Source organism: Mus caroli, chromosome 5 (assembly GCF_900094665.2).
Source record: "Mus caroli chromosome 5, CAROLI_EIJ_v1.1, whole genome shotgun sequence".
Taxonomy (NCBI): Eukaryota; Metazoa; Chordata; class Mammalia; order Rodentia; family Muridae; genus Mus; species Mus caroli.
Window position 1 is genome coordinate 59,662,585 of NC_034574.1, and position 17,331 is coordinate 59,679,915.

The 17,331-nt window shown below is 46.7% G+C and overlaps 1 protein-coding gene across 14 annotated transcripts in view; it reads right to left on the minus strand.

Annotated features, from left to right (window-relative positions):
* The window catches only part of Apbb2 (amyloid beta precursor protein binding family B member 2), a 326,762-nt gene that overhangs the window by 49,411 nt on the left and 260,020 nt on the right, over positions 1-17,331 (minus strand). For all 14 annotated transcript variants that reach the window (XM_021162015.2, XM_029477234.1, XM_029477232.1 and 11 more), the window contains one exon: positions 15,083-15,210. In XM_021162015.2, coding sequence (XP_021017674.1) covers positions 15,083-15,210 — 128 coding nt within the window. The remainder of the gene's footprint in view (positions 1-15,082; positions 15,211-17,331) is intronic.

The following is a 17,331-nucleotide window of genomic DNA, read 5'->3' on the forward strand; positions in this document are numbered from 1 at the left end:
CTGAGGTTCATGACTCCAAAAACACACACCAAAATGAGTGGCTGCATTCTCCCCCCAGCCCATGGCCAGCTGAGCTTCTGATAAGTGGAGGTCCAAATGAGGGAGCCACTTGGGCAATTAATTGAAAGCATGGCAGAAGGAGGGGCAGGACTAATCCAAGCAGCCACACCATGGCTGGCCTGTGCAGAGGAGGTCAGAGCCCTCAGGAGACCCACCTGCTGTGGGGGAAGCTACCAAAGGCAGCAGAGGGGGAGACACCTTAGAACTCCTTCCTCCAGGCTTAAGTGCCTTCTACTGGCCTAACCCAGCCTGAACCTTCAAATGGTGTGTGGGCACCCTGCATGACACGGCACCCATGCACCATGCCTGTGCTGCCACCTCAATGGACAGGAATCACCATTTTCCCTCAGTGGCTGGCAATGCTATTCTTTGATAAGCAAACTGAGGGATGGAGAGGGTCAGGTAAGTTGCCCTGACAACACACTAAGCAATGGTAGACTGGAATTCAGACCTTAAAATCCAGTTCAGTCCTTTTAGGTACCACAAACAGAACAAAAGCCTGCATTGTTGCAGGGATGACATCTGCTGTTGGACAATGCGTCGTTAGACAGTGCTCCCGCTTTAAGGACTTATTATTCAAAACTGCACTTAGACCGTTTCCCCATCAAGGCTGTACAGGGTGTTCCTGGTCACTCTGACACCACCCACTGCTTTGTACCTTGGGAGCTACAAACCCTCCTGGTTTGCACTCAGTTCCAAATGGAACATTTCCCCTCTGCAGGCATGGTCACAAGGGTCTAGTGTCTGTATGTATCCATTGTTGAGTAGCTATTCATTCATCAAGGAAGGACTACAGTTTAGATTTGGACGGTGAGTGTATTCCCTGCTTGTGATACATCACATCATGGCGGGAGGCACAGTGGGAGGAGCTAAAGGCAGCTGGCCACACCACATCCAAAGCCAGAAAGCTGACAGTGGGGAATGTTGGTCTCATACCCCCAGGGACCCACAGCCCACAGGGTGGTGCTGCCACATGCAGGGTGGGTTTTCCCCTCCTCAGTTAAACCTCTCCGGAGACATTCTCACTGACATGCCTCTGTTTCCATGGTGATTCTAAATCTAGCCAAGGTGACAGTGATGATTAACCAAGATCACAGTAAGTATTCAAGTGACACAAGAATTTAGGTTTTCTTTTCCCTCCTCACTGTAAAAATCATTGCTATCCAATGACGCTGGGCAGTCAAAGAGTTTAAGGGTTTAATGAAGTCCATGGTCATGATGCACGGTTCGACAGTTACAGTGGGCCACACCGATGCCATCCTGTTCTACCATCTTGGAGGACATGACTAACAGTAAAACAACCTAGGTGTAGTGTCACAGTTTTCAATGTCTCACACTACTAATGTCACCACGTCAGAGATGGCGTGTAACCCGTGTCAAGATTCTAGCACTGGGATAAAATGTCCTAAATATAAGGGAAATGTCAAGGATAATATAAGGGACTATTTTCTAAACAAACTGGGCTATAATTTTAGATTCTAAAGGCAGACAGTGAGTAAAGCTAACAACCTTTGAGAGGAAAAAATGGCTTTCATGCTTTGAAGTTAGTGCCTACGCCATCAGTTTCTTTGTTGATTATTACTATCATCATCATTATCACCGCCACCACCATCATCACCATCATTAGGCTTCACTACAGAGTCCCAGCTCACCTAAAAGTCGCTATGTAGCCAGCATAGTTTAGACCTAGATATTACCCTAGCCTGCTGAGTGTTATTTTCTTGATAACTATACAACTGTTTATTCTTCTGCCTGGACCTATTTCCTATAAATATGTATTATCTGTAGTATTTATTACTTATACCTTATTGGATTTTTGAATACCGAGATACTAGGCTCTGCATGCGAGTTTAGAAATAGAAGTGTATAGTTTGGTATAGTGGCACACGCCTTTAATCCCAGCAGCTAGGAGGGAGACGCAGGCAGATCTCTGAATTGAGGCCAGCATGGTCGACAGAGTAAGTTCTAGAACAGCTAGGGCTACACAGAGAAACCCTGTGAACAAACTGAAGGGAATAGAACGCCCTGAGGTGGGAGAGAGGCCCTGGACCTGCTGTGTGCCTGTGCGTCTCCTGAGACGAAGACTTTATGGACAAATGTGTACTACACAGCCCAGGTTTCCAGACTAAATACCAGGGAGAAAGAACATCACCTGTCTACAGACTTCAGACAGACACCACCTCACGTTATACGTCATTTGGAAGAAGACATAGCTCTCAAGCAAGAACTGCTCACCCATGAAATGAAGTAAGCCTTCAGGGAAAGGAAGATGAATTAGTTCATAAACATTCTATGTTTTAACTGCCCCGGGAAAAATAAAATAGAGGAGGCGCGGTAGGAACCTTCTCGGGCAACCTCCTGTCTCTAGCCCACTACACCCAGCACCATCATGCAGAGGAGCAGAGGGTTGAGGGTGGACAGCACTGTGGGGAGGTCAGAATTTTACTATTATCTCACACCCACTGCATGTTGGCTCTAGGCTTCCTTGGCTTCCTAGGGGTACAGAGGGTTATGCTGCCCAGAGTCACATGGGTGCAGAAAGGCTGGTTGTGGAATCTACCTGGACTGCATCTTACCCCAGGGATGCTCACAGGACTGGTAGCACTGTGGGGGAGGGAGTGGGAAGAGCAGGACAGGTCAACAATGGGGAAGGGAGCTGTAGGGGCCCCCACAAAACAATTCCAGAGATCAGCTTCCCATCTCTGACACCTGTAGGTAGGTGGTACCTAAAAGGAAGAGTGGGTTTTTGGGGTTGTTGTTGTTTTTTTCTTTTTTAAGATTTATTTATTATGTGTACAGTGTTCTGCCTGCGGGTCAGAAGAGGGCATCGGATCCCATTACAGATGGTTGTGAGGCACCATGTGGTTGCTGGGAATTGAACTCAAGACCTCTGGAAGAGCAGACAGTGCTCTTAACTGCTGAGCCATCTTCTCTCCAGCCTGGAATAGTGTTTTTGTAGATGGGGTCAGGTTAAGAATTATTAAGGGGGTCGGGATTACCCAAGTTGGTTCATAGGTCAAATATGGTTGTCCTAACCTAGAGGCCAATGGAGATGACACACTGGAGCAACTCGTGTATGTTGACAGTTGAGGCTGGCTGTTGTGACATGGCCCCGTGAAAGAACGTCAACAGTAAGCAGAGGCTGGAAGGGGTCAGGGACAGGCTCTTCTTCAGAGTCTTCCAGAACAAGGGCAGCCCGGTCCACCCTTTGACTCAGCTCCGTGAAGCTGGGACTAACCCTCTGGCCTCCATACTGCAAAGTTAAAATTTACCTAAGAGGGTCCAAGCTTTGAAGACAAGGCAAACATATACTATCCATCCCTGTTCTTACTGGTGCAGTACAGACGGCTTCCCCACCGTCTCTTAAGAAACTTTTCCTTTTCTTTTCAACCCCCAGCTTAGTGAATTTAATGAATAGTGTTAGGCTTTATCTTTCTTATAAATATCTTCTACAGCTTCTGTTACATCAATAAAAAAGACAAAGCAACTATTAAGCTGGAGGGTAGGCGGAGATAAATCAGACCATTTCCCTTTGGCGCGAAAGGGTCACAAGACAACGGCTGCAGGCCACTGAGTTTGTGGGGGAGATATATTAAGAAATTTCCCTCCATCTGTTCCATATAATGCCTTCGGTAATCTCCGCTTGTCTTTGAAATGGAATTCCTGGTGGCAGCGGAAATGAGGCGGGCGAGCTGGCGAGCACCTCTGGAGGCGGGCTGTGCTTTCTGTCAGACTCTACGGTTCTTTAATTCATGTAGAAAGCCAAAAGTGTCACTTGGATTGGTCAATAAATACTAACTGGCTGTAGGGAGAAATTTTTTAACTTTGCTGTTCGTTTTATGACTTAGGGACTTTACAGGGAAGAAAAGAACACCCCAAGACACTCCTGTTTCAGAATGCTCTCTGCTTCCCAACCCGAGATACAGGGGAAGTCAGGGAAACTTGTACTTTAAACACCTTATGGACGATGGGGCTTTATAACCCTGCTCTGCTTCTTTATTAAAATGTATATTCTACTTGCTTTCCACAATGAATCAGTGGCTTACAATAAAAGGCATACATTATATCAAGTTCTTACATTTTTTTAAAGAGTTAAAACTTAAGTAAGGTTTTTTTGGTTTTTTTTTTTTAACTTAAATTTAAAACTGCCCTAAATTCTCTATTTTCCTCAAAGGTTCTTCTGTGGTCTTTGTAATCTCCATCCCCTGTCACCAATAATTTTATATTAACAAAGCCATCTAGTATATATTACGTTTTGGTGTTATGTGGGGTCTTGTTTCCTTGAGAGTCAGCAGGCTGCTGTGGGCAAAGGGTCTGGGCACTTGCTTCTCTCCTCACCTCCTGATGAATATGGCACTGGATATAGCTTTAGCCAACTCTCTACACAGAAGAAGCCAGAGCTGGGTATGTGCCATGTGGAGAGATGCAAACAGGGCCCCATCTGTAGGGAGCAAGACGGCTTTCAACTCTTGGCCACAGTCCCTTCCCTTTTAGCTCTTTAACTTTCCAAGAGCATTCTTCCAGGGTACTCTGGAAAACAGCCCAGAAGACAGGAATGCCCATGGGATGTGACACCCTGAATCCAAAGGTTATGAACTCTGAGGGAGGGAAGGCAGCAGGACTCTCTTGTCCTTGGAGAGGCCGGGGAGGCCAGGAATGAAGGGCAGGGAGAAGTACAGCCCTGGTGACCCAAGCAAGCATGCTGGATGACAGCAGGGTTGCAACTCAAGTGACTGGCCGGGAATTCCTAATGGGATAATATTCATAAATTCTCACTTTTCTTTATCAAAACCCAACTTTACCTAGCACCATCCACTCTAGGGCTTAAATCCCCAGCTCTGATACTTACTCAGCCTGGTAGTGAGAAGCTCCGGGAAATATCATGCCGTTTTGGGGGCTCTGAAACAAGCTGGGTTTGAGGAAGGTTTGGATACCTCAGAGGAGCTCCATGAAGGGATTTCAAATCATTCGCCACCATCACAGTGAACCAGGAAGTCACAACCTTTACAGACGGTCAAGGTCACAGTAATGCTGACCGTCTTAGTCAGTGTTTCCATAGCTGTGAACAGACACCATGACCAAGGCAAGTCTTATAAAGCACATTTAACTGGGGCTCAGAGGTTCAGTCCATTATCATCATGGTGGGAAGCATGGCAGTGTCCAGGCAGACACTGGTGCTGAAGGAGCTGAGAGTTCTATATCTTGTTCTGAAGACAAACAGGAAAAGACAGTCTTCTAGGCAGCTAGGAGGAGGGTCTCAAAGCCCACCCCCCCCCAACACACACACAGTGACACACTTCCTCTAACAAGGCCACTTCTCCTATGCCACTCTCTGGGCAGAGCATATTCAAACCACCGCACTGTCCATGTCAAATTTCTTTCAAAAGTTTTTTATTTGAGGCAGTGCTCCCAAGCCCCAGGTTGTTTTAGCCGGCCTGGAGCTAACTATGTAGACAAGTGAGCCTTAAAACCATTAAGATCTGCCTGTCTCTGCCTCCTGAGTGCTGAGATTAAAGATGTATACTCCTGTACCTGGCTTTGTTTGCTTGTCTGTTTGCCTAGACAGGGTCTTATGAATCCCACGATGACCTTAAGCTCTCTGTGAAGCTAAGGGCAGCTTTGAACTAATCTTGCCTCCATTCCCCAGAGCTGGGATTACAGGCGTGTTTTACCCCACTTGATTTATGTTGCTGGAGATTTCACGAAGGGCTTTGTGCACACTAGGCAAGCATTCTACCAAGTGTGCTTCATAACCATCTCTAACTTTTATAAACTACATATATAATTTGATAAATTTAACAAACACATTATATTGTATTTCAAAGAACGGTTACCATGTGAATGCAGTGCACTGTTAGCAATGCATGGTGCTTGTGAGAAAACACGTCTGCATTTCTGTGACTGAGGGGATGGCTCCTGCTGCAGATGGGGGGATGGAGAGAGCAGGGCACCGAGAAGGTGCCCCTAACAGCTCAAACAAAGAACCACAACTGGTTTGCAAATGGGGACTCCCACTCAGTTCCTGCTCTTGGCCTCTTCTGGCTCCCAGACCTCCATATAATTGCCCAAGGCCAATATAATCTTCTCTGGGCCCAACCTAGGCTCTGAAGTCCTTTGTCCCTCGAGGCTCCCAAGCCATTCCTACTCATTGCATTCCACAGGAAGCTAAAAATCTCAGGGTGATTACATTTGAGATCAAAGCATTCAAGGTGACCACTGGTTTATGAAAAGCGGCAGCTGAACATTTGTTTGCAGTGACATGAGGCTAAGGACATGCATATCTTCTGGGACATGAGCTGTATTAGAACGAAGTTCTGCCCACAAGAGCTCAAACTCTCTACTCTTAGTCCCTCATCCTTGTTTATGTGAGTGCTGGGAAACTGAAGGTCAAAGGTCAAAGGCTACCATGTCCAGATAGCTCCTCTGAGTCTGGTCCAAAGTGAGGACCTCCTTTTTCCAGCAGGGCTTCCCTTCTCTGACTTTATCTGGGGAGCCTGACCTCCACATTGTCTACCTGAGGAGGGTCATGTAGCCCTTGGCAAGCCTGCAAGTTCAACTTCTTCTTCCTCTGTATGAAATTGCACACAGTATTCCTGGAATGCCTATCCATACAAACGAGGCATGCACAGTACGTTAAGCTCCAGCCAAATGATCTCACATTCACCCTGAAAACGCCTTCCCACTCTCCAAGGTTCACATACAGCCTCAGTTCACCCCGAATAAAGTGCAAGTGCACCAGGTGTTTCACTGAAGACCATCTAATAGAGCTGTTTCATTGAGCATCATCTAAAAGAGCTGTCAGAGAAGGCCTTCCTTGGGGAACCACAGTTGGTCCCCAATGGGAATCCCATATGTGAGTTGCTCCAAACAAGACCACTCCTCGGGATGCTCCAAGACAGTGCCTTGAAGACTGGTTCAGAACATGGGAGCATCTCCTCCCCTCTGCATCCTGAAAGGCTGGCTCATCACTTGGCTGGGGACTCAGGATTCAAAAGCTGGACATTTTTCAGGGATCCTCTAGAAACTGCAGGGCAAGCCCCTGGCTGTTGCTGAAACTTGCACAGGACACGGAGCAGTGAGCAGAGCCAGAGCCACTAAGATGGACGAGGCGCTTCTCACGGGATTTGGCTTCTACAGTCACCATCAGTGACAGTGTCACCATGACTGCTTCGACTGAAAGTGCCCACCTGAATTCCCTGAGGGGACGTTTCCCAGGCAATCACTTACAATGTCTTCTTTAAAGGTTACTCTATCCTCAAAGTTCAGAGAACGCCTCATCATGATTAATAGGAGCCAAGGAGGCTACTACAACGTAAGTCAGCAGGATGGTCAGGTAAATCCTGATGCCTCTGTTATCCTGAGGTTGTATTAAAAAGAAATTAACTATAGAGGTCATGACAATCCTGAGGCAAAGGGAGAGAATTATTATTCTTTCTCCAAAGACGTCTCTCCCTGAGGCATGGTGGCAGACACCCCAGATTAAACTTTCATCAGCTGAGCTTGGGGTTCCATCAATCTTTCATTACTGCCTGGCTCGCAGAATCCTCAATTGGATGGAATTAGGAAACAATCTCCCATATGGAGACCCAGCAAATCACATCTTTAAAAAAAGCAACGATGGAGAACCAAAAATATAGGGAATTTTCAGATGAACTAAAAGAGCTAAAGGTGGGGGAGGGAGGGAAGGGCACAGATGGCTCAGCAGTTCTGCGTGCATGCTGCTCTTGCAGAGGGCCTGAGTTAGATTCCCCAGCACCTACATCACGTGGCTCACAACTGCTTCCAGGAGAATTTGATTGCCTAGTTATAGGAGATTTGATGCCTCTGGCCTTCATAGGCACTACACACATGTGCACAAAGCCACCCCCATATACATAATTAAAAAAAAAAATCAAGCAAGCAAACAGAAAAAGCAACTGCCTCATTACTACTAACTCCCTGTCATTTCAGGCAGAAATACCTATTTTCATTGACCAATCCTACCTATTTATAAAGGAAGTCTCCTTGGCCCAAGTGTTGCTGTCTTAGTTAGGGTCTTACTGTTGTGAACAGATACCATGACTAAGGCAACTCCTATAAGGACATTTAATTGGGGCTGGCTTACAGGTTCAGAGATTCAGTCCAGTATCATCAAGGCAAGAGCATGGCAGCATCCAGGCAGGCATGGGGCTGGAAAAGCTGAGTGTTCCACCTCTTGTTGCAAAGAGAGCTAGGAGAAGACTGGCTTCCAGGTAGCTAAGGCAAGGGCCTAAAGACCACACCCAGTGGCACACCTACTCCAACAAGGCCATACCTCCTAATAGTGCCACCCCCTGAGGCGAGCATATACAAACCATCACAGCCACCGTGATATACAATGCAAGTAAGGGCTGAAAGCAATAGAAATAAGTGATCATGGGTTAAAGCAAACCTTTCCGTCTATAAAGGAAAGATAAAGGTGATCATCTCAAGTCATTTTGTCATAGTGATTGGAAGCTGACTGACACCCCATCCCCAACACGCACACTGTGTGACACAGTGTGGTATATAGCTAGACAGAAGAATAGCCACAGCCACTCACTTAAAACAGCGCTCTCAAATGCTCTGTGCTGTCAGTTGAACATGAAATGGCTTCCAAAGGCTCATGTGCTAAGGGCTTGGACTCCACTCTGGGCACCAGTGGGAGGTGATGGAATCTTTAAGAGTGGAGTCTAGCAGGAGGAAGGAAGGTCACTGGGGACATGCTCTTCAGGGGATATTAAGACCCTGGCTCCTCATTACCCTCTTCGCTTCCTGGCCACACATTCCCACCATGAATGTATAACTAATGTGCAAAAGCAACAGACCCATAAAATCACAGGCTAAAGGAAAACTTTTCTCCTTTTTAAAGGTGATTATCTCAGGTGTTTTGTCACAGTCATGGAAAGCTGCTTGGCCCCTCCCCCTGAGACATAATAAGACTGTACAAGCAGCTGCCCCTTTAGTCTGTGCCAACTCATTTTTTTTCTCAGTATGTAGCTTTATTATAGTTTATTTCTTTTTCACATGTATTTTTATTTATTTATCTATTTATTTATATTACATCCCAATTGCAGCTACCCCCTTTTCTAGTCCCCTCCTCACATAGCTCCTTCCCCACACCCTCTTCATTAATGAGGAGGAGGAGGAGGAACTCCCCACTGGGTATCACCCAACCCTGGCACCTCAAGTCACTGCAGCACCAGGCATATCGTCTCCCACTGAGGCCAGACAGGACAGCTCGGTTAGGGGGACAGGATCCACAGGCAGACAACAGAGTCGGGGTTTTCCACAAGACAACAATTGTTGCTTAGAAACAGCCAATAATTTGGACAAAGACTGTGAAGATCTAAAAGACTACCATTGCTTTTCCAGTTCCTGCCAAGGAATTGCCACCTTGTGAATACCCCAGGACCAAGGGGCTTCCTGGGTAGTGCCCTCCTGGGTGGTGAGGGCTGACCTGTGAAACTGCCACTAATTCCTGTGGAGGGAACCTCTGCCATAAAGACCCTGAGCACCCTCTCTGTATCTGTCCTGCTAATTCATCTTCAAGTGCAGGCAGAGCCATTCAAAAAGCAGAAACAGCAGCAGTTCTTTGAACAGAGAGAAAGAAGAATTACAGCTGGTAACTCAAAGGCCATGAAGAGAACATTAAATTCTCATGAGGGCAGTCATTCCAAGTCAGGGCTCTGACCTTTATGGTTCAGGGAACCCAGGAAAGAGGTTGGGGGATACTAAAATAGAGATATATATATGGAGGAGTTCCATGGAGCCAAACTGAGTTAAAATAATTCCTCTTTTTAAAAAAGGAATTAGTCTCTGAATTTTGTTATAGTGATAGCAAGCTGACCTACATCCCTCCCCCAATATACCAATATACCAATGTACTGTGAGATCAATGTGTATGGTTTAGTCTGTGTATGGTTTAGCTGTATATGGTTTAGTCTGGGGCTGAAGGGTGAGCTTAAGGCCAGACTGAGCAGTGAAGTGATACAAGTCCCAAAGTAAAAAGTGGAGAGAGGCTGGGGACGCAGCTCAGGGGTAAGGTGCTTGCCTAGCATAGTGGGGCCCTGGATTCAATATCTAGTGCTGGGAAAGAATGAGGGGGCTTGTGGGGGGGGGTCAGCTGGAGTTGTTTTTATTTTTCTTCTTAACTAGATAATGGCAGTATTGCCAAGATCCAACCCAAAACCAAGCAGTGTTTGAAAAACAAAACAAAACAGCAAAACCAGAAACAAGAATATGTGCTATGTGTGGCAAGAGGCCCTTTGAAAGCAACGTGAACCAAAGCCACTCATAAAACCTACTAGAGAAGACCTGGGAGACAAGAGTATTTGAGAACATCCAGCACAATCCTTTATTCTAGATGCACTGGATAAGAATTTCCTGAGATCGAAACCAGAGAGAACAACTAAGCCCGAGGTAAACCATCCGACAGTTCAGGAATACTCTGTGACAACCTGGTGACAGAAGATCTCATTACAGTCAGTCACCATTACAGTCAGAATAGGGATATGTATATATAAAGCATTTTCCAGGAAGAGAAGGTGTGCTCTACAAACCACCCACACACCTTCACAGTTCCACAGGGTACACACTCAACCTGAGTAAGAATGCAGGACCAGTCGCTAACACCTGTATGCAGACGTGCTGTTGATGGCGACTATTAATTATGGGGAACTTTTACCTTCATTAGGGCAGGCCCAATGGGGCCTCCACTTACAATCATTACTCATTGGATGCAATCAAATTATTCTTAATAAAGAAACCCCAGCAGTTTAGTGTTGCCGCCAAGGTAAACAGATGCGCGTTTATGACCCCGAGCAGCTTTCCCTAAGTGTGTTTCCAGGGGATGCATTTCCATGAAGGAGACTGATTCATATCCCGCACTTCCACAGTCAATGCAAAGGCTTGGTCCTCAACTCACAGAACTGCTGGGGAGAGATGGGGCCTTAAAGAGGTAGGGCCTGGGTTCAAGTGCTGGTTGGATAGAACATGACTCTTAGGAGGACACGGGGCTCCATTTCTTCCTCCCTTTGGTTTCCCAGCCATGGTGAGGGAAATAGCTCCCTCTACCACATGTTTCCCTCAAGATGTAGGGCCACCATGCCACAGTCCTAAAAGCCATGGTGTCAACTGATCATGGACTGTGGTGGTACCCTTTTCTTTAAAAAAAAAAAAAAAATCAATTACCTTAGACATTTTATTCACACAGAGAGTAAGTATTCCATTGTGGACTGCAATCCATAGCCTCAGAAAAGGAGGGTTCAGAGTGTGAAAAGGATCTGTCACCAGGTTTAACACAGAGTCCCAGGTGACTCTAGACCAGTGCTTCCCAACCTTCCTGATGCTGCAACCCAACCCTTTAATATAGTTCCTCGTGTTGCGGGGACCCCCACCATAAAATTATTTCATTGTTGCTTCAGAACTGTAATTTTGCTACTGTCATGAATCATTACATAAATATTTGTGGAGACAGAGGCTTGCCGTGGGTCGCTACCCACAGTGGTTGAGAACCACTGCTCTAGGTAGTTTTACTATGGATATCTTACATGCGACACCAACATGAAAACTTCCCACTAATGAGCTCTGAAGCCCAGACAATCCCATCTATGCTTTCCCTCGGGAGACAGGAGGGAGTACCAGACTCGACTGCCTTTGGCCATGGATATAGGATCTCTGCACTCCATCCTAGAAGATGGGCTCATGTCTGTCATTGGAAAAAAGCAGGGAGTCTCTGCTAAAACTCCCTCAGGTTGGGAGGCTGGGTTCACTTATGGCTGATACTTCTATTAAGAATAAGGAGAAAGTTGCTTCCCGTGGTGTAAAAATGCCCAGTTTAAAGTCTATATAGGCCTTTGAAACAGGGAGGTGACATCCCTTCTACCTTCTGTTGGAATGGTGGCCTGGCAGGCTCCTAGAGACCAAATGAGAAGTGGTTCTCTGGTCATCTGCCTTCATGCCATCCACACACCTGAGGACGCCCTCTTCCATACAGTGACGAGGACACAGCACATCACTCTTTGTGCTACTTTGGGGAATACACAACCTCTCAAACTTCCTCATCAGCCTCTGTCTCTGGGAGAAGGGAGTTTCCGTATTTGTCTAGGTGTGATTAAAGGAGTCAAGTGTGGTGTGGCCAAGGAGGAGGAGGCAGCCCTGTTTTTCCAGGCAGTAAAGCAAACAGGTTCCTAATGAAGAAGGCAGCCCTCCTTAAGCCCAGAAGACGCTGCAGTGAGAACTGAAACGCTCGCTATAAGCAAACCCCACAGAGCCAACATCAGAGGCAACGCCCACTCCTTACCCAGCTCCATAGGGCTTTTCGGACTCAGCCGGAGAAGACAGTGGGAGGGGCGTCATCATCCTTTACCCCTCAGAAGACCTCTTCATCCCAAGTAAAAGGGCTACTCAAGAAGCTACAAAGAAGCTGAACTCACTTGAAAACCTTAAGGAAAATCACTAGACCCAAGGCCTGCAGAAGCTCTGAGGGTTCCGGCTCAGTGGGGTGCCCTGCTCTGTAGGGAAGTCTGTACCCTTTCAGCCTGACACACTTACTTTCCTGACTCATTTTAACCACATCAAGAAACACCCCCGAGAAATGCCATTTTCTCAGCGAGGCATGTTACAAAAGAGAATGCGAAATGGCCTTGTTTTCCCGGGCAAAATGAAACACTGTTAATGTTTTATTCATACAAAGTGAAAAACCCCCTTTCCTTTGCAGCATTACAAATTGAATTTGCTCTTGTAAATTGCTGTTAAGGAAAAAAGAGGAGAATCAAAGGCAAAGGAAAGTTAAATATATATTGGAAACACAAACCCTCCTTCTTCCAGGGCATGGAAGCTCAGGGGACCAATGGGAAGAAACAGAACCTTTAAGCGGCAAGCTTGTTCCTTCTGTACAACTCCAAAAGGGATCAGGCTCAAAGACACCCCCACCCCTAGCCACAGAGACATGTGGAGACCCTGACTGCCTAGGGGGAGATGCCCCCGTGATGCCAGCTAACTTACACTGTGCTCTTTGGTGGGGTGCAAGTAGGGGTGAGGCTGTGAAGGGGCTCCTTTTGCTCTGCAGGCCGACTGAACTCATCAGGGCTTGCAAGGGTTTCTTATCCCCTGTGTCCCCATGATCCTTGAAGCTGGCGGAAGTTTGACTCTCCCCATTGCATGCATCCCCAGTGCCTCGGAATGGAAGCCATGTAATTAGCTGCATCTGCTAAGTGCATGTTGCTTTAAACAAATCAAAAGTAAACATTCATTAAGCGCTTGCATGTTTCCATCGTCGTGCCAATTACTGTACACACTGGCTGGCGCATGCACACATGTGCTGTGGTTCCCGTCGCATCTTCATTTCTCAGATGCCAAAAGATGAAGTGCAAAGAGCTCGCAATAGTGCAGAGCAAAAACTTGCATTCGTAAGACCTACACTCAAACATGCACCACAGGGCTATGGACGAGCCAAAGTGGTGAAGCACTTGCCTAGCACATTTGGGTTGCCTAGCACATTTGGGGCCTTGCGTCAAGCACCACCGCAAACAAAACCAGAATAAAAAACAGACCCGAACGCACGTTCCTAGTTGTTTGAAAATATAGTGCTCTGCACTTTGGCTCCTGCTATACAGATAGACACAGAGGACAGAAATCAGGAAAGTAAGAGCTCTCTACTGAGGCTCAGTGTTTTCAAAGAGGAATAATGGCCACCTCAGAGCTCCTTTGAAAAGAAACTCACTGAAGTCGAGAACTCGGGTACTGCCTGATGAACCAACCACAGGTGTCTAGGAGCCTCCTATCCACTCACACAAAGCACCTGCCCCAGCACTCAGGACTCCTCCCTCTGTATAGATAGCTCAGAGATGTGCTATGCTCCCACGAAGGGTTAGCCCAGTCAGTAGCCCGAGGATTCTGTCTCACATCTGGTTCCAGCATAAATGCTTAGTCTTTTGACTGTCAACTGCTTAGCCATAATCCTTCCTTTCTGGTTTAGAATGTTCAACTGGTCAAAGACAATCAAATACACTGGCGCTTATATACAGGAGGACTGTAGAGGACAAGGCCAGACACTCTCCTTACAAAGAACGATGTGACTCAATTCCAAACAAACAAACAAACAAACAAACAAACAAACCAACAAACCAGAATGTCTAGGAGAGCCATCCCGTTGACACCTGTGATTTTTTACTACTTTTGCAACATTTTTGTCCATTTTCAACAACATGATACTTTAAGTGTCCCATAGCTTGACCCAAGCTGCCAGAAGATGCCCCTGTACCTTGGGAATTGTCAAAACATTGACCATAATGGAAGCATCCACTGCATGTAACAGTGTCCGATTGATTATCTTACAATGGGGTCCAAGTATGATATTAGTGATAACAGCTGCCAAAGTTATCAGCTATGATAACTTGACAATGGGAACATCAGTTTCCTGTAACCTTGGAGAATAGAAGATTCAAAGTCCTTTTGGTAACTTGTTTTCCGTAAAATTTCATAAAAACATATATGGAATGCTATGGTTGTAAGCAAACATTTCAAGTGTGTGGTTTTTTTGTTGTTTTTTTTTTTTTTAAATAGCCAAATCCGAGCCCCTGATCCTCATTGGACTTCAAAAGTGAAGGTTTGGGCACACGTGTGTTCTTGTCCTTTCAAACAAGCCCTTAATGAATAATCATCATTAGTGGCATGAGTCTGACGTAGCCAGGATGCAACCAAGTTCGTCACTGATTACAAAAGAAATGCACAGAAGAGAGAAATAAAGAGGTGCAGATTGTCTGATGAGTGTGAGAACTTGGTAGAATGAGGGAGGATTAGTATAAGACTCAAGGTAGGAGGTAGAGCTGACAAAAGTTTGAAGGACAGAGCCCAGAAGGATAAAGCCTGGAATAGCTCTGGAGGCAGGGGAGCCATGGAGAGATTTAGATTTCACTCTGGCCTTCTGCATCTCTAATGGGTTTCTGTTAAGTTTCATACTGAGGGGAGGGGCTATGAGAACGCGCTTCAGTGTCAGGCATCCCCAGCCCAAAGCACTCACCGGCCGTTGTCTCGGCCCACGCCCCACACTCGGATGTTCACGATGGGCTGGGAGTGTAACACGGAGCGGTCCATGGGGTCCACCAGGCTGAGCATGTCGTTTTCCAGGCTCAGGTACATGTCTTTGCCCTGGGAGTCAAGGAGAAAACATGGAGGCCTTACATCGGATGTGTTCCAGCCTGCGTTTCAGACAGCTCTTTTTACTGTTTACACTTCTGGATCTAGACAAATTACTAACAGGAATGTCCCAGAGAACCTTCCTTTATGAGCCACCCCCACCACTCGGGTCCCCCTCACTGTTCTTCATACCAAGAACCCACTCCCCTTCCTTGATCCACAGCCGTGTCCTCTCCTCCACTTTTCTATCCTATGTCCATGGGATGCGGCCGGCAAAGGGTGGGCATGGCTTTACGGTGCTTCTCTGTACAGACGGCAGGCAGCTCACTTCCCTGGGCTTGTTTATTGAATGTCAGCTATTACGCTGAAGGTCTGAGGTGCTCAGAACTCTCAGGTGCCCTGTGAGAGCTTAGCTTACAGTCTCCAACTAGCAGCTGGGGACATTGAGGCTGGGGGCTAAGTGTCTGCCCATGAGCTGAGGCATGTAATGGGCATGACCATAACACTGAGAGGAGTTTTCAACGCTTGTGCTCCAGCGTGTAAGGGTCATGTCCTCTCTACCCAGCTAGGCTGGTTCTAAGGGCAGGAATGCTAGCTTATGTAACTCCCCCCCCCGTAAAGTCCTCAAACACATTTTTAAGGAACTATTAACCATCTGTAGTACAGCTGAAAGGCAGTCTCTCAAGAAGGCAGCCCAGACACGGCCACACTGAAGCTGGGGAAGCCTGCCTGAGTTGAACCATGAGGCCTCTTGGTGAGACTCCAACCCCAAAGGGACAGATCAGTTGCTCTCAGGACAATTTCTGAGGATGATGTCAAAGGGTTTTAGAATGACTGTGCTGTGCCACTTGAGGTGGTAGATATGTGTCTCTGTCAGAGAGTATTTAGGCTGTGGCCAGTGTCTACAGCTGGGATTCAGAATGGCTGAGAGCCTCCCTCCCCTCAAGAACAGATAAGCCATTTGCAGATGAAATCACTAACAAAAACGTAACTTGTACAGATTCATGTGGCCAAAACGTCCCCTCAGAGCCTGAACGATGAATTGTCTGCTGTCTCAAACCTATGGTATCTGCAAATGTCTGCCAATCATACTAATGTAAACCCCCCGCTGAGGAGGGGAAAGCTAGCATTTTGACTGGAGGAGAACAAAGACTGTTAACATTTCTTGATCAGAGATGTTGTGAGATCACACTTCAGGGTCAGAGTCGGTCCTGGGTGACTGGGTGGCCTCCCCCTGGAAGAAGTGAGAAGTCTCATCAAGGCTTTTCTTGAAACAGAGAAAACTTGTCTTCCTCCTTGCACAGGGTCAGCGAGTCTGGTTAGCAATATAGTCCAGCCCCGCAGCAAGGCTCTCCCTTGGGACAGACTGTAAGATGCAGAGCCTGAGAGCTGGCTTTTCATCACGATGTACAGCTGGGAGAAACTGGCAATGGAGTTCCAAACAGTCCACGCTGAAAGCCAAGTTCCCTACCCCTGCTCTGCCTGTGGGACATGCGCCGAGCACTATTTAAGGTGCTCTTTTTTTTTTTTTTTTTTGGTTTTTCGAGACAGGGTTTCTCTGTATAGCCCTGGCTGTCCTGGAACTCACTCTGTAAACCAGGCTGGCCTCGAACTCAGAAATCCACCTGCCTCTGCCTCCCAGGTGCTGGGATTAAAGGCGTGCGCCACCACACCTGGCTTTAAGGTGCTCTTGATATGTTCTACAGGCCACAGAGCTTGAATACAGCTTTCCCTGCTTGATGTATTCTTAATGTGAGTCTGGGATGTTTCCTTCACTACTTTCTATTCGGATGCTATCTTTTTGGTTGTGAGCCTAGGCTTTAATAGCTGAGCCATCTCACAGAGGCACCAGTTCTAAGTTCATGTGCAATGACTGTCAGGTTCCAAAGCAAGAATGCTAAGGGCCATTAGTCACCTTTTAGTGCAGGAGTGGGAGTCACCTGTCACCGAGAGGCATAGTTTGTTTCCCCCCAAACTGTTAATAGATGGACATTTCATTGTGCACATGTAAATGAGAAGATTTCTGAGCTATGAAAGTTGGCTGTTTGAGCTTTGAGGATTAGAGGGTTAGGGAACTCATTTAGCCACTGAGAAATGTTCTTTCTTAGGGGCCTGCTTCTGAGTGGGATGTGG